General features: G+C 42.0%; 1 protein-coding gene across 5 annotated transcripts in view; it reads right to left on the bottom strand.

Annotated features, from left to right (window-relative positions):
* Window positions 1-1,454: 1,454 nt before the first annotated feature.
* Window positions 1,455-24,483, bottom strand: part of KAT7 (lysine acetyltransferase 7) — a 33,785-nt gene continuing 10,756 nt past the window's right edge. For 2 of the 5 annotated variants that reach the window (XM_059997331.1, XM_059997328.1), the window contains exons 5-15: window positions 22,680-22,762; window positions 19,400-19,489; window positions 17,881-17,979; window positions 15,107-15,217; window positions 13,310-13,501; window positions 10,787-10,876; window positions 10,415-10,555; window positions 9,225-9,318; window positions 7,307-7,453; window positions 6,064-6,170; window positions 3,544-5,435 (exon numbers count right to left, since the gene is read on the bottom strand). In XM_059997331.1, coding sequence (XP_059853314.1) covers window positions 5,334-5,435; window positions 6,064-6,170; window positions 7,307-7,453; window positions 9,225-9,318; window positions 10,415-10,555; window positions 10,787-10,876; window positions 13,310-13,501; window positions 15,107-15,217; window positions 17,881-17,979; window positions 19,400-19,489; window positions 22,680-22,762 — 1,256 coding nt within the window. In that variant the 3' untranslated portion in view covers window positions 3,544-5,333. Of the gene's footprint in view, window positions 2,145-3,543; window positions 5,436-6,063; window positions 6,171-6,254; window positions 6,541-7,306; window positions 7,454-9,224; window positions 9,319-10,414; window positions 10,556-10,786; window positions 10,877-13,309; window positions 13,502-15,106; window positions 15,218-17,880; window positions 17,980-19,399; window positions 19,490-22,679; window positions 22,763-24,483 lie in introns of those variants that run through there. The other 3 variants (XR_009516990.1, XM_059997329.1, XM_059997330.1) reach the window with 3 other exon arrangements.

The following is a 24,483-nucleotide window of genomic DNA, read 5'->3' as shown; positions in this document are numbered from 1 at the left end:
GGGTACCAGGGAAGGTTTTAGTGACAGCAGAGGCCCTGAGAGGCCAGACGGTGTCTGCACAACCAGTTAAGATTCTTCTGTTTGACCTGTAGTGAAACGGTCTCCATCTCAAGACTGACTGTTCATCATGAGGCATCTCTCTTCCTCATTCTCACACCTTACCCGTGTCCAGGGAGAAATGTGGGAGTAGGGGGCGGTGCAAGCCACCTCCTGACTGCAGGCCTCCCAGGGTCCAGCACCCCCCTCCCAAAAAAAAGTCCAGCTCACACTCCAAAGGAAAATTAGCTCTTACTGGAAGGAGCGGCACACACATCCAGAGATGGGAGAAACTGTTGGTGGCCATCTCTGGAGGTGATCTACCGCACTTTTTTTGTGAGATAAGGGTATAGGTTCCTAAAAACTTTGGAACTGATTAAACATAAGGTGAGTGGTTTCCAGAAACAAATACCCAATTGAGAAAGACTGACTTCTTGGAATGGACATGACTTATCAAGGATAAAGTTGTTTACATCTCACATAGAACATCTGGGAGGAGCAATGGAGCCAAAGTTGTGCAACAGCACAGGTTATTTTCTCCACTCTTGGGCACAAATAAACAAACTCCCAAACCCCAGAATGGTAGCAGCATGACCTGCATCTACACGTATTGCACAAGACGGAAGAGACAAACTGATAGTCCAGCAAGGGGCATTTTTCACCACTGGGCAGCCTTTTTTTTTTCTTCTTAGTGACATTCATTGGCATTTTGTTGAAGATACCACAAAGGATGTGGGCAATTAAACTGCCCCCATCAGCAGGAGACAGTCTGGAAGAGACTGTCATACAAATTTATAGCAGAAAGTGCTGGAGCAAACCCAGAGGAGGTCCAATTCTACAATTCCATGATATCAACGAATAGCAAAAAGTAGTTTCTAGAATTCCTAGCATACATCATATATATTTCGCAAAAGAGTTTTCACCTTATTCTCTGAACATGCAAAACCCCACTGTGTATATATGCGCACCTGTGAGGATCCTAACGTTGAGCCCGTGAGCCAGGCCTTCTCCCTGTCATCACTGTACCTCACTTAACGGGACCTGTCATCTTACACAAAGAACTAGTCATGGGCTGGGAGTGAAGGCAGGTAGGTGGGGTTCCTGCCTTTTCACCGGAGCTTTCTCAAACCAGGGTTTCTTATTTACTAACCCCAGTTCAGAAATGGACTTCAAAGGCTCAATTTCCTCAACTGTAGACAAATGTGTGCATATTTGCATTTATGTACACTTTTTTAAAAAGACTCGATGCTTTGATTAGATTCTCAAAAGGTCAGAAGGCAAGTAAAAAGGGTAAGGGTCGCCGAGAGCTACACTGCTCGATCCTAGCACCTTTCACACAAACTACACTTCTTCAATGTTTGGCATATCAATTGCTCTTCAAAGGAGGAAGAGGCAGCCATGTTTATGACTAGTTACTAATATACATTCAAAAAGCTGCTTTTCATTGGTTTCATATTCCAGAAGGAATGTGTGCTGTAAGCAAGCTGTGGTATTTTTCTATACTGGCTTCCCATGAACTCCATTAGAGGCCATTCCTAACCCCAGCGAGGCAACCTGCCCAGAACTACAGGGTCAAACCAAAGCTGAGGACGTGTCAAAAGCATCATCTTCCCTACAGAGGGCACACCATATTCTTAAAAGTTACTTAATATGACTCACTGTTCCCCCTGTGAGAAATGGGAAAGCAGGCACAGAGGCATCAGATGACTCACAATAGCGTTGTCAGAAGCACGGGATTTGGAATCAGAGGAGCAAGGCTCTCATTCTGTTTCTATAACCCAGCAGCAAGACCTCTGAGCCTCAAATTTTCTCATGTGGAAAAGGGCTACAATACTCACCTTACAGCGGTGGCGTTGTAAGGACTGAAGGAAACCATGTAAGTAAATGGGCAGACAGTGCTTGCTAAACAGTTTATTCCTAAATCGGAAGCAGAGCCAGAATGAAGCACATCTTTGTTTCCTGGTTTAGGTCTCTGGCCTCCAAATGCTGCCTATAGGAGCAACTAAAATCACTTCTTTCATCTTAAAGTTTTCACCAGTGTTGTCATCCTTCTGGCAGTGGAAGCCACTAGAAGCATGGGGGTCTACAGTTGAAGCAAGGAAATCTAACTAGAAGGGAGATGATAAATCATTAAGGAATCAAAAAAGCCAAGAAAGCAAATGATATAGGTTCTCAAGCTGGACAGACCAAAATATTTGTCTTTGACGCTTCCTGCGTCACCCTGTGCTCTAGGTTTCCTTCTGCAAAACCGGTGTGAATTTCCATTGCGCTAACAAGGCAGTGTGAAGGTACCCAGCACGGTGCTGAGCAGAGAGGAAGCAACCAGCTCGTGCTAGGGCTCTCTTCCTCCCTCCAGAAATAGCAAGTAGGTGCTTCCACTTAGAGAGTTTCAGGAGCTAGATCCAGGAATGACTCCAGACTTTTGCTCTTCTAATGAAGGAGCCTAAGCAGCTGAGCTTCTTTTGTGCAGGTAAAAAGGAGTCAGCGGGGACAGGCTGACTCAAAGTAGCCAAGGAAGTGAACTGTCTGTTCCCATACCTGCAAGGATTTAAACCAGAGAAATCTTCCTTTGATTTCTAGGTGAGGAAAAGGGGGCGGCAATCAGTGGAGGCTTGGGACCGCACTGTGCACAAAACTTCAAGTGCCTTGACCTCTCAGCATCCATTCTCGTGGTCCACATTAACTACCTAAATTTTTTCAAAATGTGAGAGAGAGAAGAATTTCCCTTTGATGTGAATACCTAGAACAGGGAGATCTGGGCACACATCTTTCTAAGATGTGTAAGAAGGGTCTTTTTATAAGCTTGAGCTTCTGTCCATCCCATCTCCCACCCCCAGTCAAGTGACACACTGGACTCTAACCTTACCAAGGAGGACCCTTAGTTTGTCTGCCAGGAGAAGTTCTCACCATGCTGGCCACAGTGGGCAAAACCACCCCAGCAAATACAATTTCCACCCTCCTCCTCTCCACCATATAGCGAAGTGCCCGGCCACCCTTTTCCTGCTCTAGGTAAATGCTACAGGAAAATGCAGCTACTTTCAGAAATCATCTCAACCTGAGAGAGACAATGATTAGAGGTGGCACTGCTCACTACTGGCAAATAAGCCTGGAGACAAGAAGGGACCCACCTTTTCCCACCTCCCACAGCTATCGATTGTACCCCACATATCCTAACTTCCTGCTGGGTTTTCTGTCCTTGAACTTAATGAACTTAATGGAAGAATGGATAATACAGACTACTTATTGCTATGCATACCTATTACCTGGAACCAGAGTGTGGCAGGGAGTTTATCCCATCAACTAAACAAGCTCAGAGTAAGCACTCCCTCCATAGATACCCTGCATCACAGAGGAAGAAACAACCTTCCCCAGCCACAAACCACATCCCTCAACAGTCAGTTTACTGCTAGGAAAATAAATCCCAAGTGCATTACCTATTAGCGGCAGGTCAGTGGCACCATTTTCTACTCAAATGAGATCTCCTAGGTGAAACAGACTTGAGCAGAGAACATGCTTTATTGAGGAGTAGATATAGAACAGCACATTCTACCACATGTGGGGAAGGATTAGCTTCTGTAAAAGGCCTTTACCCCTTAAGAAAACCCCCAGTGAAGTTGCTTTTGGATAAATTTTAACAGTGACACTGAAACTGGCAGGGAGCTGCCACTGAACATGCTTAAAATTAGCTCCCCCCAACCCACAGTGAATATAAGTAGTGTACAAAGATGACAAGAGAAAGGCACAAATGACCAGAGTTGGGATTGTGGTGAGGGTTCCACATGAAGACAGCGGTGTTGTAGAGACCAAGTTGGAAAGGGTGACATGTCATACATCAAAAGCTGCCCCAAGATAGCAGGTTATAACGGGCTAGAGAGAAATTAGAGGGAGCATCTCTTCCTTCACTTAAACACCACCAAAAATAGGAGACCAGAGAATGGGGGGATGGTGGTAAATCCCAAAAAGGAAATGGAGGAGGAGTTCTTGGAAGGGCATAAGCACTTCAGTCTTAGAGGGAGGGTGAGGCACTGTTGAAAAGGGAAGCAAACCTTGGCAGGGGTGGCCATTCTGCCTTGCTGAGTCATGGGCTGAGACACGGAAGTCATTTTCAATCACTTCTCCAAGGATGTTCAGACAAAAGCAGTGTAACTTATGTGGAAGTATAGGTATGCTATATCAGACTGGTACTGGTGAAAAGGTTTCTGCAGTATAATTAACCAGTTAACATGCAGCATGAAAGGGAGAACTGGAAAGTATTTTGGCACCTGCAAACGTAAAGACGGGCAGGGAGTAAAGAGAAGAAAACATTTACCACTGGGCACTTTCTGGTGAGGCAAAAAGTAGTATTCCATTCCCTTCCACCAAGACGTTGCCCACTGCCCACAGGTGAACTCAAATCCAAATACAGAATCACCACTTCTCCATTCTTTTCTCCATCTCACTCAGATAATGTGCTGTAACCAAGACTAATCCCTGCGAGTCTTCAAAAGTATTTGGCTCGGGGCTTCCCTGGTGGCGCAGTGGTTGAGAGTCCGCCCGCCGATGCAGGGGACGCGGGTTCGTGCCCCGGTGCAGGAACATCCCACATGCCGCGGAACGGCTGGGCCCGTGAGCCATGGCCGCTGAGCCTGCATGTCTGGAGCCTGTGCTCCGCAACGGGAGAGGCCACAACAGTGAGAGGCCCGCGTACCGCAAAAAAAAAAAAAAAAAAAGTATTTGGCTCTGGTCAGCCTGATACTGATCAAAAACAGGTCTTTCAGTTAAAATGGAGGAAAAAACTTAAAGTGAGATGAAATCCAAAGGGAAGGGACCCCTCCCAGCACACACACACACTCAGAAGTGTTACCTCTTCCCTGCCCCTCCAAGAACACAGGTAAGGAGTAACTGGGAATGTCCTGGTGGCAGTAACCGTAGTTGGTGGTCTGGTGACTGGGCGGCAAGAAGAAGCACTATTACAAAGTTTAGAAGACACGACACAACCTCATGGGGCCAGAGGAGAGAACCAGTGACTGGACAGGTACAGTACCAAAACAGAACACCTTGGGTCAGTGCTACGAGGGATCTGCACTCAAGTCTAATACAGATCCCATCCAGGCAACCTCACTGAGGCCGAAACAACAGTTCCTCAGAACCAGCGTCTGCAGTGTACACGAAGGTCGGAGCCAGGACAGTCCTGAGGGGGATGGCCTTCCCAAAGGATACTGTACTTGCCAATCACAAGAGCAACAGAAATGACAGACAGATCCCTAGGGTACGGATTCCTACTGCTGGGGTTCGCTGGCTCGGAGTAACCGGTCACTTTAAGTGCCCTTGGGAGGGGTCCATTTTAAACAGCTTGGATCCATGGTTTTATTGGAGTTGGATCTTTTGGCCTCTTTGGCTATCCACTCATCAATCAGGTCCTGAGGGAGAACAATGGGAAAAATTATTATATACATTCAACTAAAACATGTTTGTAAGTGGATTCCAAAATGATTATTAGCAAAGAAGAAATGGCCAAAGATTTAATAATATACTAAAGTGTGAGACAAGTATATAAAAAAAAAATTATCTTTTGATTTACCTAGTGCTCTCCTACCTAATCCATTTCTTCTTACTATGCTTTCGGTAAGACCTGAAAATCATTATTCATCTTCCATCAGTAAACGTTATAAGTCAACTTAAAAAAATTTTAAATTGGCATGAGTTGAGATGGCATTTGTTAAAGGAATTTAAAACCACTTCCACAGGCCCTGGAGTTTATGAAGATTCTCCTCCACAGATGGGCACTCTTCATCTGATCTAAGAAAATCATCAAAGGATAGAAGTGCGACTGTGCGACATAAAGCTGCTTAACTGGAGCTGCTTACACGTCTGTCATCAAATCTGAGACAGGAGCTTAAGATAAGCCTAACGATGAGACCAAGTAAAGGATGCGTAGAGCCAGACTCCTTTAAGGGAAGGTTACCTGTAAGGTGTGAAGGCCCCACTTTGCTCTGCTAGGCCTCAAGGGACATTAAGCAATGAGCAAGAGGCTGAGAGTAACTTTACCTGTCTCTTCAAAACTAGGTGTTTTCCTTTCCAATATTTGAGCATCTGAAGGGCTTGCAGAGTGCTGACAATGTCCACAGGATTCACAGCTGTCTCCTGGCTAATTTCTGAAACAGAAGAGCTACTGAGAACTTGGCCAAAACGTAGACACCACCCCCACCCTGCCCCACCAAGGCCCCCTTTGCCTTGGAGGAAATCTAGACGCAGACTCCAAATGTTTGGAATCTTCACTACTTGACCCAAGCTGTTCAGAAGAAATTCACGAAGCATTCATTTGACCAGTTAAAATAACTACAGAAGATGGATATTACAGCAGGAAACCACTTGGCCCCTATAGAAATCAAGGTCAAAGACAGACCAAACTAAATTCTCCCATCCTCACAAATATTCAGGGATGTTAGAAGTTCCTGTGTGTGCCAAAAGACTTGAAGTTTTTCTTCTTTCTTGACTTTTGTGGAGAATTGAAGTGTCAGCAACCTGAGATTTGAGACGCAATAACGAATGTCTGAATAAAATCTATCTATAAAACACATTTTCAGACTTCCCTGGTAGCGCAGTGGTTAGGAATCAGCCTGCCAAGGCAGGGGACACGGGTTCGAGCCCTGGTCCGGGAAGATCCCACATGCGGCGGAGCAACTAAGCCCGTGTGCCACAACTACTGAGCCTGCACTCTGGGGCCCGCGAGCCACAACTACTGAAGCCCGCGCTGTGCTCCGCAACGGGAGAAGCCACTGCAATTAGAGGCCGTGCACCACAACGAAGAGTAAGCCCCCGCTCACCTCAACTAGAGGGAGCCTGCATGCAGCAACGAAGACCCAACGCAGCCAAAAATAAGTAAATAAAGTTCAAAACTCAAAAGAAAAAATTTTAAAAACAAAAAAACCCACCACATTTTCTCTGTAAGAAACCAAATCATATAACCAGTCCCAAGAAACCAAATCATATAACCAGTCCCAAGAAACCAAATCATATAACCAGTCCCAAGAAACCAAATCATATAACCAGTCCCAAGAAACCAAATCATATAACAAGTCCCAAGGGCCAAACACTCTGGAATCCTTAGGCACCTTTAGTGAGTGGTCCACATTAGTGGGCCTTCTGCTCTCATATTCAGATGAAACACAGAATGGGGTTATTTTCTTTGCAGGTTACAAAGCATGAACAGGGCCAAATAGAAAAGTCAGAATATTCAGTGGAACTAACATCTTGAGTAACAACCATTTTCTAAGAGTCAAAAACCAACCTTTGATAGAAATCTCTTTGCCTTGGAAATTATGCAGGTAACGAAGAAGCACTTCTTTCCAGTAACTGCGGTAGCTTATGAGCCCCAGATCTGAGAGTGGACGCTCTGGGGAGCCAACTTTTTCTTCCACTTTGGAAAGCAAATAACCTGCCAGGGAACAATACAGACACTGTATCTCACCCTAGTAAGAACAATGTACCAACATGGAAAAAGATTTAAGGAGCAGAGTCTGCTTTGCAATATCAATTATAAAATAGGTGTTACCTATTCAAAGATATACAATCCCCTCACACCCTTAGTGGATTATGCCATTTCCTGATTCATCTCTTACCAGATGGCTTAAAAAAAAAAAGGGGGGGGGGGCTTCCCTGGTGGCGCAGTGGTTGAGAGTCCACCTGCCGATGCAGGGGACATGAGTTTGTGCCCCGGTCCGGGAAGATCCCACATGTCGTGGAGCGGCTGGGCCCGTGAGCCATGGCCGCTGAGCCTGCGCGTCCAGAGCCTTGCTCCGCAACGGGAGAGGCCACAACAGTGAGAGGACCACGTACCACAAAAAAAAAAAAAAAAGGATCACAAAGCTGTTTCTAAGAATTCTAATTTGACTAAAATATGTCATGTTACAGTGAATATCGAATAAAACACGGTTGAATCTCATTATTTACAGTAGTTATATTCTACAAAGTCACAGTGAACACTGAATTAGCGAATATTGAACCACTGCTCTTAGGGGAGATACAGGGTTAGGTTCCTGTGGGCTGCTGGTCACATTTTTGTCAACCAATCAATACATAACCTCGCTTTATGTGCTTCTGTTTAAAAACACCTATTTAATACATATCATTGATTCATTAACAGTGAACTAACAGCCAACAGCACAATAATGTATGCCTGAATAAAACCTATCTATAAAACGCACTTTCTCTGTAAGGCACATCACAGCCTTCCTAGACAGTACTTCAGCACTACGCTTAGGGACCATTTAAAACCAGTCCAGTAGTTGGGACTCCACGCTGTCACTGCCAAGGGCCCAGGTTCAATCCCTTGTCGGGGAACTAACATCCCACAAGCTGTGTGGCGCGGCCAAAAAAAAAAAAAAAGAAAAGAAAATCAATAACAAAAAGCACAAAAATATGGGGACTTCCCTGGTGGTCCAGTGGTTAAGACTCCGCGCTCCCAATGCAGGGGGCCCAGGTTTGATTCCTGGTCAGGGAACTAGATCCCGCATGCATGCCGCAACTAAAGGTCCCGCACGCCACAACGAAGATCTCGCACGAGGCAATGAAGATCCTGCACAACTAAGACCTGGCGCAGCCACATAAATAAAGATTTTTAAAAAGGCACAAAAATATGAATGACATGGCACTAATAGACCATGAAAAGGACACTGGCTTAAACACAGAGAGCCGAAACAAGGCACCTTGTTTAACTTCATCTGGGAATGCATGGTGACTTTTTTTTTTTTGCTGCCATGGGCATGTTGGTTGATTTGGGGCTTATGAATAAATTTTAACGAGTAGGCAAATTCCCAAATACAGAATCCATGATTAATAAGACGACTGCCTCTAGACAAAAGCTTACAAACTAAAATTCCTAACACCCAAGAACAAATTTGAAGCCTTATGCATGTATGTGCTGTCGGTAAGTCTCAAACTGGGGTAATCCTAAAGAGCTTACTTTACTATCCTCTATATCTCCCACCATTAGGTACCAACTCAGGGTCCTGTATTCATTTGAGTGTTCAATGTGTATCAGGCCAACTGACAATGTTCAGGTTTCTTCCACTTACTCATTCACTTAATACCAGTGTAATTCCACTACATGCCAGGAACTGTATAGACAGATCACAGGACAAAAGGACAAACAACAATATTCACATGGTCCCTGCTTGTGGAACTTATGACTTTCCTGTTTCACTTACTGAAATCAATAAGCATCTTGCCATAGCCCTGTCTCATGTACTGAGGCATGGTAAGGATACAGGATACATTGTAGTTGAGGAATGAATTCTTTTCCTAAAATCAAGAGCAAACAGATGAGTGGGTCATGAGAATTTGGAACCAAAGGTATCAGCAGTCCCACAGATACAAAACAAGGTTGCTTGCAAAATATATGCTAACTAGTCCTGAGGAGTGGCTGTCAGGCTCACAGCTGGTACATCCACACCCTTTACTATGATCCCAGGGTTTCCCTAGCTCTAAGATTTCCAGTCTCATCTTAAGGGGGCTGACTCTGGGTTCCTTACAGGCACAGAGCAAGGCAAGAAGGTTTAGAACGCTGAGTCAGTCTAGAGCAGCCCTCTTTAAAAGCAGTATTTCAAAAGAGTGTTGCCTACTGGAGAAGGGAGGGAATCCAAACAGTAAGTCCCCATTCTGGAAGGGGGTCAAAACACAATTAAATCACATACTGCATGATTCCATTTATGTGAAATGTCCAGAACAGGCAAACTGATAGACAGTGGGGCTGGGAGGGAATGAGTGGAAATGAGGAGTGACTACTTATGGGTATGGGGTTTCTTACTGGGGTAACAAAAACTGATTGTGGTGACTGCCAGGTGGTTGCACAACTCTGTGAACATGCTAAAAACCACTACACCATACACTTTAAATGAGTGAATTGTATGGTAGGGGAATTATATTTCAATAAAGTTGTTATATTAAAAAGTCATAAGCAAAATCTGGCCTTGAGTCTTTAAAGGCACAGTGGCGTTATCAACTGAAGGAGCCCAGCTAGAAAACCAGGCAAAAGGAACATATTCCTGGTTTTAAGCTAATACCACAGAGAAGAGCAAAGCCAGGAGAGCTGGTTGGCTTGACTACAAGATGTGGGCTTGTGGGTTAGTAGGCAGGGCCCTGGCCATTAATTAATGGGCAGCTTCAATCCACAAGTCCAGAAATGAATAAATCAGAAGCTTTTAATAAAGAATTGCACATTTTCATTAAATAATCTTTGATACGTGGATTTCTACCCCACCCCCGCCACCCTTTAAGAAAAGGGCTGTCATCATTGCCCAGGGAGCTGCCTCTTTCCATCAGTGATCTGCGTCACCATATGCCAACATCAATCACCCTGCTCTGGTCATCAGCTTCTTAATCTCCAGATCCTGCTGACCTTGGAAAAATATCCAATCAGGTGACAACCAGTGTTGTCTGCTTCTGTCATAACATAGAACAGGAAGGGTTCCACATCATAATATAATGTCTTGTGGTCCAGAAAAAGCTTGGCCAACAGGCACAGGTTTTGGCAGTAGATCTGGAAGTAGAGAAACAACGTTTATGTGTGGGCCAGTGATTCTTATACTTATCAGATAAAGGCCTAAAATTTAAAGATCGTACCATTATTGTTAATGAAGCAGAAATTGTGTATTTTGGCCAATAGAAGAGTTCTATCTTCTTTACAAGGTGAGATGGAGATAAAACAAATTTCTGAAACCTGTGAATGTACAACACTTTCACCCCTTTTTCTGATGTCAGCACTTTTTACCTTGTTTTTCTTGCCATCCACTTCAAACACAGAGATTGAACCTTTGCGATATATCTCATCTCCGGGTGGGTGTTTCCACACACACTTAGCCTGCAAGAGAATGAAATTCACATCAGAGAAACAAACCTTCCCAGTAAGAATGCTGCTCAAAAGGGAAAAGGAATCACAGGTCAAATTTAGTTAGCTGAGATGGACAGGTGGACAAACCTGAGAACATACAGCAAAACAGATTTTCTTTTTAGTGAAACGAATAAAGGCTTCTAAAGCCACTGCGATATATTTACGGTATTTTTACAGCAGTTTGGAACAGGTTTTCTGGATTATATTCTGGCACTGTTCCAACCCAGGAGATTAAAATCATCTACCACGTAAAAGCAAGATAAATTTAAAAAAATAATACCCCAGCTTATTATAAAATGCCTTGTGCCAACAGGAAATTCTTAAGCAGCTTAATTCCAGCAGCTGAGAGTTGCTAGGTAAAGGTACTCTCACCTTTACCAGAAACTTCTCATTACCACCTAAACCATTATGGTCTTCTTTTTTTCAGATTAGAAAACAGACCCAGTGATAAAAACCATGCCCCCCTCTCCAAGTGTTCCGTTTGTTATACTGTAATGAAATAGGAGCATGTCCTTCTGTGGCTTAAAAAAAAAAAAAAAAAAAGGCAAGGAAGCCTGGTTGAGCAGCAGGAAGCAGGGGGAGCGGAGGAGGGAGGAAGACAGGACAACGGACACTGATTTGGCCACAAGGGGGCACAAGGTACTACTTTCCTCACCCTCAATTGCTAATAGATTTAATGCAGCCGGGAAGCCACTGCTGTAAATGGGTGAATTTTTAAAAGGTTTTATGTAAAATACTTTTAAAAATATCATTTAAAAGGCATATGTATATGGAATATTTTTTTATTAAATTTTATTGTGACTCTTTCGGTCAACTCAAGAATCATGCCCCAACTTGTCACATGTAAGGCCACATATGCAGTAACTGGTCTTGTTTCAAGAAAGCTCCACCTGTAGTTTGTTCCTATCTCCACCTCTCTATTCATGTTGGCTTTTCCCAACAATAAGCAAATGAACACCAATTATCTTCAGAAACAGAAGCCAAACTGTTGGCCAAATGGCCAAAGAAAGCCCATTTCTGTGATTGTGCCTAAAGCAATAGGGATCTTCAGACGTGTGAACTAAAATAGGTTTTTATTTCATGAAATTCAATTTTTGTAACTCATATAATACAGTAGAGAACCTCAAATATTCAGAATGTTTACTTGATCCTCAGATTTATCTAGGCCCTCTGTTTGCTCCCCCTACTACTATTTCTTGCCTTTTAGCTACTTCATTGGTTAGTGCCACTAAATAAACAGAAACAAAAAGAAAAAGGGCACAAATAGTAAGCAGTTCATATCAGTAAAAATACCAGTCTTTCACATAGCAAACCCTAAATGAGGTTATCTCCATGGTCTTCAATCATGGAGTCCAGTCCTCACTCATCACCCACCTGCCCTCCCTCCCCGTCCCCCCTCCCCACATCCTTCCCCACCCAGTCTAGTGGGAGCCTAGTGGGCTGGAGTCTAGAGGGCTTAATCAGCAGTGGCAGTTCTGGGCCACTACGTACTCCAGAGTTGGGAACACCAAAAAGCAGTTATCACCAAACTGGGGAGGAGAGTCTTATGACAGAAATCATAGGAAGTCTGGGTTATAGATTCTCAGCATGTGGAAATCCTGGGAAATAAAGACGGAAGGGGAAGGGAAAAGAGACACCCTAAAAGGCCTTAGAGCCACAATTACGTTGTGACTATGGAAATAAGAAAAAAGATAGGTTTCCCCACCTGACAGACTAATCTCCACCCCTGACCCTTCCACATCCCTGCTCCATGGCAGAAATTCCCTTTAAGACAAGCCTTTTCATTCCATAACTAAGGAAAGAAAAATGGCTTAAAACTGCAAAATACCTAGCGAGCACATTTGTCAACAATAAAATCAGATTCAAGTGTTTATTCCTATTTTCACAGGAATAAGACCGTTCAGAAACCAGAAAACACTAAGCAACTCAAGGGAGGGGCTGACCTAAGGACCCATTCTGTTAATTTCATAATTTGTCTTTCTTAAGCAAGTGTTCATTTAACACACATTTATGGGGCATTAACTGCCCATGCTAGCTGCTGGGGATACAAAAGGTGAGTCACCGTCCCATTTCTGTCTAATGAAGGTCTATCTAATGAAGTCCATTTATTTTCATCTAGTTGAGACATAGAAAAACTGTGGGCAGAGGTAATTCACATCCCAAGGGAGAAACAGACAAGAGCAGGCAGCAAGAAAAAAGACAGGGAGATGAGTATGACAGGATGTGGTTAAGGGCCACCCAGGCTTGCCACAGGCTGTATATCCCGACTCTGAAATGTGGCTTTCAATTTCCTGTGCCTTCGTCCCATTTCTGTGGACCACTTAGAGGTGCTTAGATAGATGTCTAAATCTAGAGATCCCACAGCTTATCACCACCATGGTCATGGACCCCCAAACAACTTACCATGTGTCGGCGGAGTATTGTTTGGCTCTTCATGTATTTTAAACAGAATTCACACATGTAAAGACGTCCCAGTCGTGCATATTCCTCAGGATAGGGAGAATGGTACCACGTATCAAGCTCATAGCGACCAAAAGCAATCGTTTTAATCATGTTGCTCCCCTCTGTGATTTGGCCTTGCAGCCTTAACTTCTCCTGTTGTAGACAAGAAATTAAGTCAAAGGAGGATTAGAATTGATCATTTCTGTTGTTGTTAAGCTGTGTGCACGCCACCATGCTAGGCTATGAGGAAAAAAAATCAGATTTGGCTTCTATCTCACGAGAAACTTGCACTGAAGAGAACTACAGGAGCATAGATAACCAGAACTAGGAAGCTTACAGAAAATGTAACTATCTGCACAGCCCAGAGCACAGACCTCAATAGTGGCTTTTCTCTGCTCCCTGCCACACTCTGGGCCTCATCTCCTGAACAAGTCCTTGGTAAAATTTTATTTTTACCAGCCAGAACCAAACTGAATGATAAAAGGCAAATCTATCACAAATACTCCCTGCACCTTTACGAAACATTCTAAAACTAAACAAAAGATTCTCTAGAATGTGCTTTACATATCTGCAGCTTTTATAAAGCTGCGAGGATCTTCATGACATACAGCCATGGCAGCCATCCTCTCAGCTTAGGTCCTTTAAAAAATATTTTTGAAAGAGGGATGATGCTTTAATTCTGGAACCTAAAGCTAGAAAGTAGAAGATATTTTTGGATGCCTGTGCCCACTCAGCGGCTATGAGTTGGCTACAGAAATAATTTTGAATAACCAGGTAAAGAGTTGTGAAAAGCTGACCTAGGAAATGCTCTGTTCCAGGGTAGGAGAGAGGAAACCAACAGCAGCAACCCAGCCTAGCCAAGGGCAGCTATCAAACCCTGCCTCCCACAAAACTTTCAACAAGTCTATTCGAGAATTTTTAAATAAAGTATTCAATATAATTTTTTTAAAGAGGAAGATGAAATTCACTTTACAAGCTAAATTTCCTTGAAGACATTCAATTCATTAAATCCGAGGTAAACTCAAGCACAATTCTTGTTTTTGGCAGCACCGTGCATCATGCGGGATCTTAGTTCCCAGACCAGGGATCAAACCCATGCCCCCTCCAGTGGAAGCACAGAGTCTTAACCACTGGACCACCAGGCAAGATCCCTCATTCACAATTTTCTTAAAGCAAAACTGTTGAAAATTCTGCCTAGGGAATCAAAACTAAATGGTAACTATAAATAAAAATCAGAAGAGGAAAATCTTAATACATGAAACTAGGCTGTGTCAAAGAATAATTTTCAAATATCTGACAACAACTGTGTCCATTATTCCTCTTCACCGTTCTCTTTATTCTTTTATAGCTGTAATGAAGGGCTGAGGCAACCCTGCAAAGAGGAGTTCCTGTTTAGGTTAAGAGGACAACAGAGAGGGGTTATCTCCCAGTCTAGAGGTTCTTGGAATTGCAAATGACCCACCTGACACAAAGGGATACCTGTTGTTTTACCCAGCTAACCACCACCACAAAACAGGTCCTTCCAGGAGTTGAGGTGGGGAGGAAAAACTTTAAGGGACGAGGGAAGGGAGGAGGGGTAATTAATTTTAAATATGAATGGGAAGGAAGAAAGTCTCAAATAAGGATGGCTGGGGGAAGAGGAAAGAGTCAACCAGCAAGGTATATTTAATCCCCATCAAATTGACTGCTAATCATTTTTCTTGGCAGTTCCAAGTGCCCCTCACAAGTGGTCCTCAGCTTGGAGGTTTTACTACTCACCAGATCCTCTGAAGCCCGGGCTTGTGCTCTTCGGAAAAGGTCCAAGTCATACTCGCTAGTCAGGTTTTCCAAAAGAGGTTCCCGAGTGTTCCCATAGGTCTGCCTGTGTTCCTAGGGAAATAACCAGAGCGTGATACTCTCTGCTTCTAAGAACTTAATCTATTGCATTTCAATGGATGCCAACCAGAGGGCCAAGAACAACCATAAGCTATTTATTTAGTGCCTACTATTTGCTAGGCATTATACTAGGCACTAGGGATTGAGTACAAAATAAACTATTTATCAGACAGATTAATTCCAGAAGACACCCACTACCCACCCTAGTGAACCTGGAAAGGAAATGCTCTTATAATCTCTCCAAAAGTGAGTTTCATTCTTTGGAACTCTATGCTTCCACTTCTTTCTCTGAAAATGTGCGTGACAATACAAAGAAATAAAATACAACAAACCCAAAGGCACTACCAATTCCTAGAATCCTAAAATCTGGAAGGAACCTTGGTGGATACTCCCCATTTAAAAACAAAACCAAATAAAAACTAGAATCTCTAAGCTTTCGAGTCTAAGATTTTAGACTGAATAAAATCTGCAGGTAGGAAGGGGCAGTTGGACTAAGCAGTCTTCTGTAAACTCTTTCACTTGAACTGCTGCAGCACCCACCACTACACGATCCACCAAAGGTACCATAATGCTCCTACTTTAGAACTCCAGCCCAAGTGCACTGGAAAAAAGGCTGGCCTCTGAGAAATGTTTTACTCAATATTAAGCAATAACAAGGGACAGAACAGACATAGAAAATTAGAATCATAGAAATAATCCAGTTTTAAATAAGTAACAAATCTTACCATGGCAGTCACTACACAAATATCCTTTCACAAGAAAGAAATTCCACAGGGGAAACTTCGCTTTTAACCTTTGATTCTAGCCCTTCCCACTCCGTCCTAGACTCCACCTCCTACCCAGAGAACAGAAGATAATGGTTGTTAAGAGGAGCAGATGGCTCATCCCAGGAAGAACTCAGTAGATTTCGCTCATATATTATCATATGAAGAAACCACTCACCAGCATCTATTAAAATTTCTTCCGCTTAATCTGAAATTAAAATTTCTTCCGCTTAATCTGGGCCCATCTGATGGATATCTTTTTTAATTTGGGCTGTTATCTAATACTTGGGTTTTAAGTATAAGTTATTTCTTCTAGTTTCATGAATTTTTTTAAAAAACCTTTAAAAAATGCTATCCAGCATTTTTACCAGGAAGGTTCAGTCCAAATAACGTAGCCCAAACTAGTGGAAAGCAAACGTAAGGTAAATTTCAGGAGGTTTTACTTCAGACACTCTCTCTACCTGTATGATTCTGGGAAAATTACCTCTCTAAATCTCAGTTTCCCATCTATAAAACAGGTGAAATACCATCCTTCTTTGTAACAAAGATTATGGGAGCAACATAACCACAGTGACTACCTAGCACATAAGCACTCAATAAATGGTATTATCGTATTATTACACCTCTACCCAACTTGTAGATAAAAACACTGAACAAGACAGAGGGGAAGCATACAACTTCCCCCCCACAGCCCATTTCTAGAGCCTTCCCTCTCTCTACAAACCCAGCACAGTCTGGAGCAGGTGTTTAGCTACAAACTCACCCCACAGCCTCCACACATCTCAAATTGGACCATCTCCATTTACTCGTAAGGGTATCATTTTTAAGACAGTGATGACTACCACACTGTCTTAAAAATGATACCCTTATGAGTAAATGGAGATGGTAGTAAATGGTAGTAAATTTGCTACAAAAGCAAATACATAGTTGGGCATATTTCTGTCTTAATGAAGCCATGCTAAGTATTCACAAACCATACTTTTAATAATCTATTCTAATGACTAAGTAAACAAAGAGTCCAACTCCATGCAAAAATAAAAATACACATCAGAAGAAGATGCCAAAACATTAACAGTGGTTTATATCTGGGAGGGTGATTTTTTTATAATTTTTCTTTTCTATAGTTGGTATTTTCAAAGTAAACGCTATGAAGATATTTATAATAAATCTTTACTTAAAAATTAATATTTTGTGCAAAAAAATTTTGGAAGAATTTTTAATAAAACGGGGAAATCAGCTTAAGATAGGTAAATGAAAACACAGAATTAAAAGCTGTACTTATAATAATATCCAAACTATGTAAATAAGGCATTGTAAAAAGCTAGAAAGTTTTATCTCAAAATGCTAGCTTATTTTTAGGTTATTTTTAGGTAGTAGGATTAGTGTTTATTTCTGAATACTTTCCTTAATTTTTCTATATTTTTTATTACAAACGTGCACTACTTTTAAAACTAGAAAAATAAATTAAAACACTACAAAAAGACCTATTATACAATGTATCACCCAATTAATACCTTTTATCATGTAGGTATTTTATTCTTCCATTACAGGAAATGCACTACTGCTTAGCTTGAATACTCTTCCTTACACAGACATCTCCAACATCATGGTATTTGTTCGAGCGGGTAAATTTAACCCTTTAAACCTAAAGTGAGGATTACAAACTAAAGGATTCAATTTTTTTTCATCTAAATTCTAACAGTATTTTGTTTTTCGAGGACTCCCAGTTCCATTCTTATTGGGGAATTATATATAGTGAACTCTAACTGCCAGAGTCCTGTTACTTACAGAGCATACCAAATGGCAAATGTGAAAAGCAGAATCTTAGTAACCAAAAGGAATCAAATGTGATAGCAAGAGTTCATGGTAATTAAATATTTAACATTTTCTCACCATATATTTCTCTTTCTGTTCTTTGCTCAGCCCAGAATTTCTTTTCTTCCTGAGTTCAGCAACCTTTTCCTTATATCGCAACTGCCTCTCTGTTGGTGCCTAAAAAGAAGGAGAAAATTGAGAAGTTAGCTAGAAAACTCATTATGTAATTAAGTTTCTAAATGAAAGTAACATACACCAAAGAAGGGGTGGGGGGGCGGGGGTGGGACGCCAGATGCATTACGGGCACCCTGTGAATAATGCGGTAATTTTAAAACTCTAAATGGGGTTCCCTCATCACCTAGAACACTACCCTGTCAGTTAATACGAGCTCAGGAAATGTATAATACTTTAATATTGATCCAAGCAGAATATAAACTAAGGATGGAAGCAACGGGAATAAAAGATCATTTCAATTCAATAGGCATTTACTGAATGCTTACAGTTTTCCAAGTACTGATACGAAAATGAATAAAAATTTAAAAACTGATTTAGAACCCAAGATAGACAATGAAGACAAGTGTAGAGTGCTTTTACCTGCCAAGCACTGGGAACAGGTACTTTACATGCATAATTTAGCTGACTACACTGCCAGGTAGGTATTATTCAAGGAAATAAAGTTTAGGGAGGTTAGCTGACCTGCCCAAGACCACACAGCTAGAGTAACAGAATCGCCGTATTCAAATCCAGATCTGTTTGGCTCCAAAGTCAAACTTCTCCCTCATCACCGTGCCTCCTCTGCTATCCACTTATAATCTAACCACAGAAACAGACATCCATATGATGAGCTATGTGTATATAATACGTGCCAAAGGCTAAACTTACAATCTGAGAACATTGCAAATAGGAATACGTGAGGAAGAAATTCATTAATGGTAGAAGATTTGGGAAGAATTCCTACAACAGCTAAGAGTTGCACAAGGCCTTGAAGGAGAAACACAATCTATTCTTGGTATAAGTATAGAGTTCTAGGGAGAAAAACAGCAAGAGAAAGACCAAAGGCATTCAGGGGGAACAAGGAATTAAATGTAATCAACGGGCATGAATGTTCAGAGAGGCAGAAAGATTAGAGCGAAGCACCATCTTGGAATCCAACAGAAAAGAGAAGCAGAAGAAAACTGACATAAACAACAAGCGTCAAATGCTAAGGAAGTTACTGGTGACATTGGAAACATACCACCAGAGCAGAGGGGCCTGAAAGTAAATTATAATGGGTTAGAAAATGGATGCAAATAAGGAAATAGAGCAGCAAGTATAATCTTTCAAATAATCAAGATCACCTATTATTACTAATATTATTATTACCATTATTATTATTATTCTAGGTAGCACGATCCCTTCTTTTATGAGGGAGAAGTTTTTTTCTTGAAAATTCACTATTTGGAAAAAGTACGATTCTAAGTTTATGACCAAAGACCAGTTAGCCAGACACAGCATAGAAAACGAGGCATGGATATACCTAAAGACCATGACGGGGCAGAGGGGATCCAAGACTTGGCTCTCCAACTGTAAATGGCCAGAGCTTTAACAAGGCCCGTACCTGGTGCCTGGTTGCATGCCTGTTGTTGTCATCTTGCCTGTGGGACAGCATCCTTTCTTCTATCTGCTTATCCCGGCTCTGTGCTCTCACCTGCAACCATCAACAACGTCAATCAATCCACCTGCCTCTAAGACTATGTTTACTTAAAGTGCAAGAATACAATAGTAATCCCTTGAAGTTACACTGTACTTTTACTTTCAAAGGGTCTTCACATTTAGTACCACAATCTCTATAAGAAACAGATAAGGCAAGCTTCACATTCTGTTTTCTCAGCCATTATCCGAGAATCAGAGAAGTGAAATAAGTACAGCCAGGTGGTGGTAAAGCTAAGATTTTAAGTAAGTCTGATGGCTCTGAGCCTCTGTACTCGTTCCATTGTGCAACAGTATGTGTGAGGAAGTGCAAGAACAGAGTAAAGAAGTACAAAGAAAAGGTTAGATACTTGGGATCAAGTCTATAGAGAAATTTAACTCTGTAGTTACGACCTTAGACAAATCACATTGGCTCTCCAAGTCTCAAATTCATCTTCTGGGCAGTGAGGACTCATATCCAACTCCCTATTCTACATCAACACTAAAACTCAGCACGGTCAAAACAGAGTGACTGACACTCTCCCACAAATCTGCTCCACCCCAAATCTTCCCTGTAGCAATAAATAGCAACACTTTCTAAACAACTGATCAGGTCAAAAACTTGAACGTCATGCTTGATTGTTCTCTTTCTCTCCCACCTCACAATGAATTCATCAGCAACTCTATCAGGCTGCCCCCCTCCAAAACATATCCTGAGTCCAACCAATTCTGACCATCTCCACTGACAATGACACTAAACCAAGCCACCATCTACTGCCTAAGCCTCAGACACAGCCTATCTACCCTGTGTCAACTCTTGCCCCCTCCAGTCCACTCTCCACATACCAGCAAGCTGTGATTTTTAAACAGTGTTTATGATATTACACCACACCTCTGTTAAAAGCCCTTCGAATGCCTCCCACGGCCGTCAGAACACAGGCATACTCCTTTTGCCAAGGCCTACAGGTCCCTCATGATATGGATCCTGCTTCTTCACTTCCCACCACGTTCCAGCCACACTGGCCTACTTTCCACCCTTCAAATGCAACCGTTTATCCCTGTCTCACGGCCTTTGTGTTTGCCCATACTTCTCCTCAGGACCTAGACACAACTAACTGCCTCTTTGCCGTCACCCATGGCTCAGATAAAATGTCTTTCTCCACAGCCCAAGCAAAAGCACTGCCAAACCCTGTCACCCCCAAAACAGTCACTCTGTTTAACCTTTTCATTTCTCACAGCATTACCACTACACGAAATTCTTAATTGCTTACTAATTTTATATGTTGATTTTGCCTTCCCCCATGAAAATGTAAACTCATTGAATTCAGTCTTTTGACTGAATATAAAATGGTAATATCACTGATTGCAATCATTTACTGGAAAACTCAGAGTAATTCTGTACATGCAAGTACTTTAAAAACTCTGGGTTTTTAGTAAATGTGAGGAATTAGCCTCATCTTTCCATTTGGGATTCTAAATGTAATAAAAATATGTATCTTTCAGAAATTCTCCTGATCCGCACAAGCACATAGTCCAGTAGTAAAGATGGGTTATGCTGAGCCTGATTCCCCTTGTGAAAAAGAGCACAAAAGAGGAAAGTACAGGAAATGCGTTCCTTTTTTCAGAATTTTCTTCCCCACACTGAAAATTTTCTTTTTCTTTTCTTTTCTTTTTTTTTTTTTTTGCGCGGTACGCGGGCCTCTCACTATTGTGGCCTCTCCCGTTGCGGAGCACAGGCTCCGGACGCGCAGGCTCAGCGGCCATGGCTCATGGGCCCAGCCGCTCCGCAGCACGTGGGATCCTCCCGGACTGGAGCACGAACCCGTGTCCCCTGCATCGGCAGGCGGACTCTCAACCACGGCGCCACCAGGGAAGCCCTCTTTTTCTTTTTTAAAAATAAATTGCTTAAGGCAACATGTTCATACTGCTATTAGCCAACAATTTAAAAAGTTATACCTTAAGAAGACTTTTATGTAAAACCATCCATAGTATCAGATCGTTATATTTAAAGACAAGTGGTAACAGACAACTCTCAAAAACCAGAGTTCACAGTTATTTTCAGAGAAAGAAGCACCTAATGACTTGTCAGCTTCTGATGCAGATGTTGGAAGAGCTGTTCCTGTTTTGATCTGGTCTCACACTAATGGGAAGATAATGGGAAGACCTACCACTTCTACAGAGAACAGAAGAAACTGCCTGGCTTGTATTAGAGATCTGGGATGAAGGAAGATAAGAGTAAGTATCCACAACCTCAAAATCCACGTAAGCATTGAAAGTATACTACTTTGCTGAAAGACTAAACAACACAGAACGAAACTTTCCCTCCTGTGGTCTACTTGTAAATAAGAGAACATATTTCTGAATCAGGGAGAATTAATGTTAGCTGGGGAATCTCATTTTTCTCAGGAGGAAACTGGCCCAAACAGGAATAAACCTGTTATCCTGGCCTTCTTAGCAAAATAACAACTATAAAAATGACAATTAATACTTTGGTCTAACCAACTTGGGTAACCTGTCCAAATACTACCTGAGCAATGCATTTAATTAGTAACATTTTCAACTCCTGCTTGCCCATAATTAGTTTCTTGGTTCCTCCTTGGTAGCAACAACCCATGGAGAAACATACAAAATAGGATCTTAGGCTCTACTCCTAAATCCATTATTCCAAACCCCAAAGGTTATTTAGAACTATACTTTTCAAGAATGTAAGACAAGAATTAGCCAAGAGTAGGTGTGATTGAGAGTAACAAAAAGAAAAGTATTTCACAGAAACAGACAAAGAAAGAGGAAAAGAATTTTGAAAAACTTTTAAAAAGCAAAATGTCCTCATAGATTTATAAGAAGAGAAACTAATGCATAAATATTGAGATCACATATTTATGCAAATTATTCCTTAGTGGAAAAGGTCCCTAGCAATCTTTGAAGATAATTTTCAACAGAAAATATCAAAGCACTTGGAGGATGATGTTCCAAATAGTCCATAGATAATCTCATTGTTAATTTCTCTCAAAACACTCACTACGTAGAATAATTCATTTGTCTGGTTTTTTTTCTTAACACAGTTGTTTTTTATAATGTTTCCTCCTCTAGAATGTAAGAACATGGACCTTGCCCATTTTGTTCACACTGTATCCCCATTGTTTAGCAAAGTACCTGGCAAATGGTAAGCACTCAATAAGTATATGTTGAATAAATGACAATACAGTTACCTTGCATTCATCAGCTGAGAGATTATGATAGAGAGGGCATCCTGATATAGAGAAATGTCTCTCGTGTTTTCCTGTAAGGTGTCCTGTTAAAGGAGGAAAAAACTTTATCTCAAGATGAAAGATTTAAGCTTGTAAAGTCATATTTTTCTCTACCTTTTTTTACAGTATCATTTTATCACATACATGTCTGATTACAGATTAAATCCATCAAAGGTAAGTGCTGTTAGGGTCATAACTTGCACCCACAATAATTTTTTTTCTTCCACAGGTTGGATCTAGCAATCTTTGAACACACTTGCATATATTCAGTATAAATTATAGTTCCTTCTTTTCTGATAATTCTTTCTCAAATTCCAAAATGTCATTAAGCCCATAAACTTATTTAAAAGGCACAAAGTTGGGCTTCCCTGGTGGCACAGTGGTTAAGAATCCGCCTGCCAATGCAGAGGACGCGGGTTCGAGCCCTGGTCCGGGAAGATCCCACATGCCGCAGAGCAACTGAGCCCATGTGCCACAACTACTGAGTGTGTGCTCTACAGCCCACGAGCCACAACTACTGAAGCCTGCGCACCTAGAGCCTGTGCTCCGCAACAAGAGAAGCCACTGCAATGAGAAGCTCGCATACCACAAGGAAGAGTAGCCCCTGCTCACCGCAACTAGAGAAAGCCTGCGCACAGCAACGAAGACCCAGTGCAGCCAAAAATAAATAAACAAATTTAAATAAGTAAATAAAAATAAAAGGCACAAAGTTACAAGCAAGAATATTTTCTTTTGGTGGAATTTAACTTTCCTATGCTAAACTGATCAAGTCATATGTATAGTAAGCACTTTCCTTTCTGTTATGCAATGTTATACAATCTGAATTGAACTTTTTTTTTTTTTTTGGCTGTGTTGGGTCTTCGTTGCTGCGCGTGGGCTTTCTCTACTTGCGGTGAGCAGGAGCTACTCTTCATTGCGGTGCACGGGCTTCTCACTGCGGTGGCTTCTCTTACTGTGGAAAATGGGCTCTAGGCACGCGGGCTTCAGTAGTTGTGGCATGTGGGCTCAGTAGCTGTGGCTCTCAGGCTCTAGAGCGCAGGCTCAGTAGTTGTGGCACACAGGCTTAGATGCTCTGCAGCATGTGGGATACTCCTGGACCAGGGCTCGAACCTGTGTCCCCTGCATTGGCAGGTGGATTCTTAACCACTGTGCCATCAGGGAAGTCCTTTTTTTTAAAAAAATTTATTTATTTATTTTTGGCTGCGTTGGGTCTTCATTGCTGCGCATAGGCTTTCTACAGTTGTGGCAAGTGAGGGCTACTCTTCGTTGCGGTGCACAGGCTTCTCACTGCGGGTGGCTTCTCTTGTTGTGGAGCACAGGCTCTAGGTGCACGGGCTTCAACAGTTGTGGCACACAGGCTCAGTAGTTGTGACTCGCGGGCTCTAGAGCGCAGGCTCAGTAGATGTGGTGCATGGGCTTAGCTGCTCCACGGCATGTAGGATCTTCCTGGACCAGGGCTCGAACCTGTGTCCCCTGCATTGGCAGGCGGATTCTTAACCGCTTCGCCACCCCGGAAGCCCCTGAACTTCTTTCAAAAATCAAAAGAAACTTATGAAAAATGGAGAAGGAAGCGGCCTTTTCTATCACATAAGGAAACATACCTTGATAACTTTGGACCAGATTAAATATATTCATTCTTTTGGAGGGGTGGCTGGTTTTGTTTAAAGATTTAGCCTTCTTCTATAATCAAACTTTTATATTATTCATTCATTCATTTATTTATAAAATACATAATCAAACTTTTCATCAGGAAGTTTGCACAAGG

Source organism: Delphinus delphis, chromosome 19, assembly GCF_949987515.2.
Source record: "Delphinus delphis chromosome 19, mDelDel1.2, whole genome shotgun sequence".
Lineage (NCBI taxonomy): Eukaryota > Metazoa > Chordata > Mammalia > Artiodactyla > Delphinidae > Delphinus > Delphinus delphis.
This window is presented reverse-complemented; position numbering and strand designations above follow the sequence as displayed.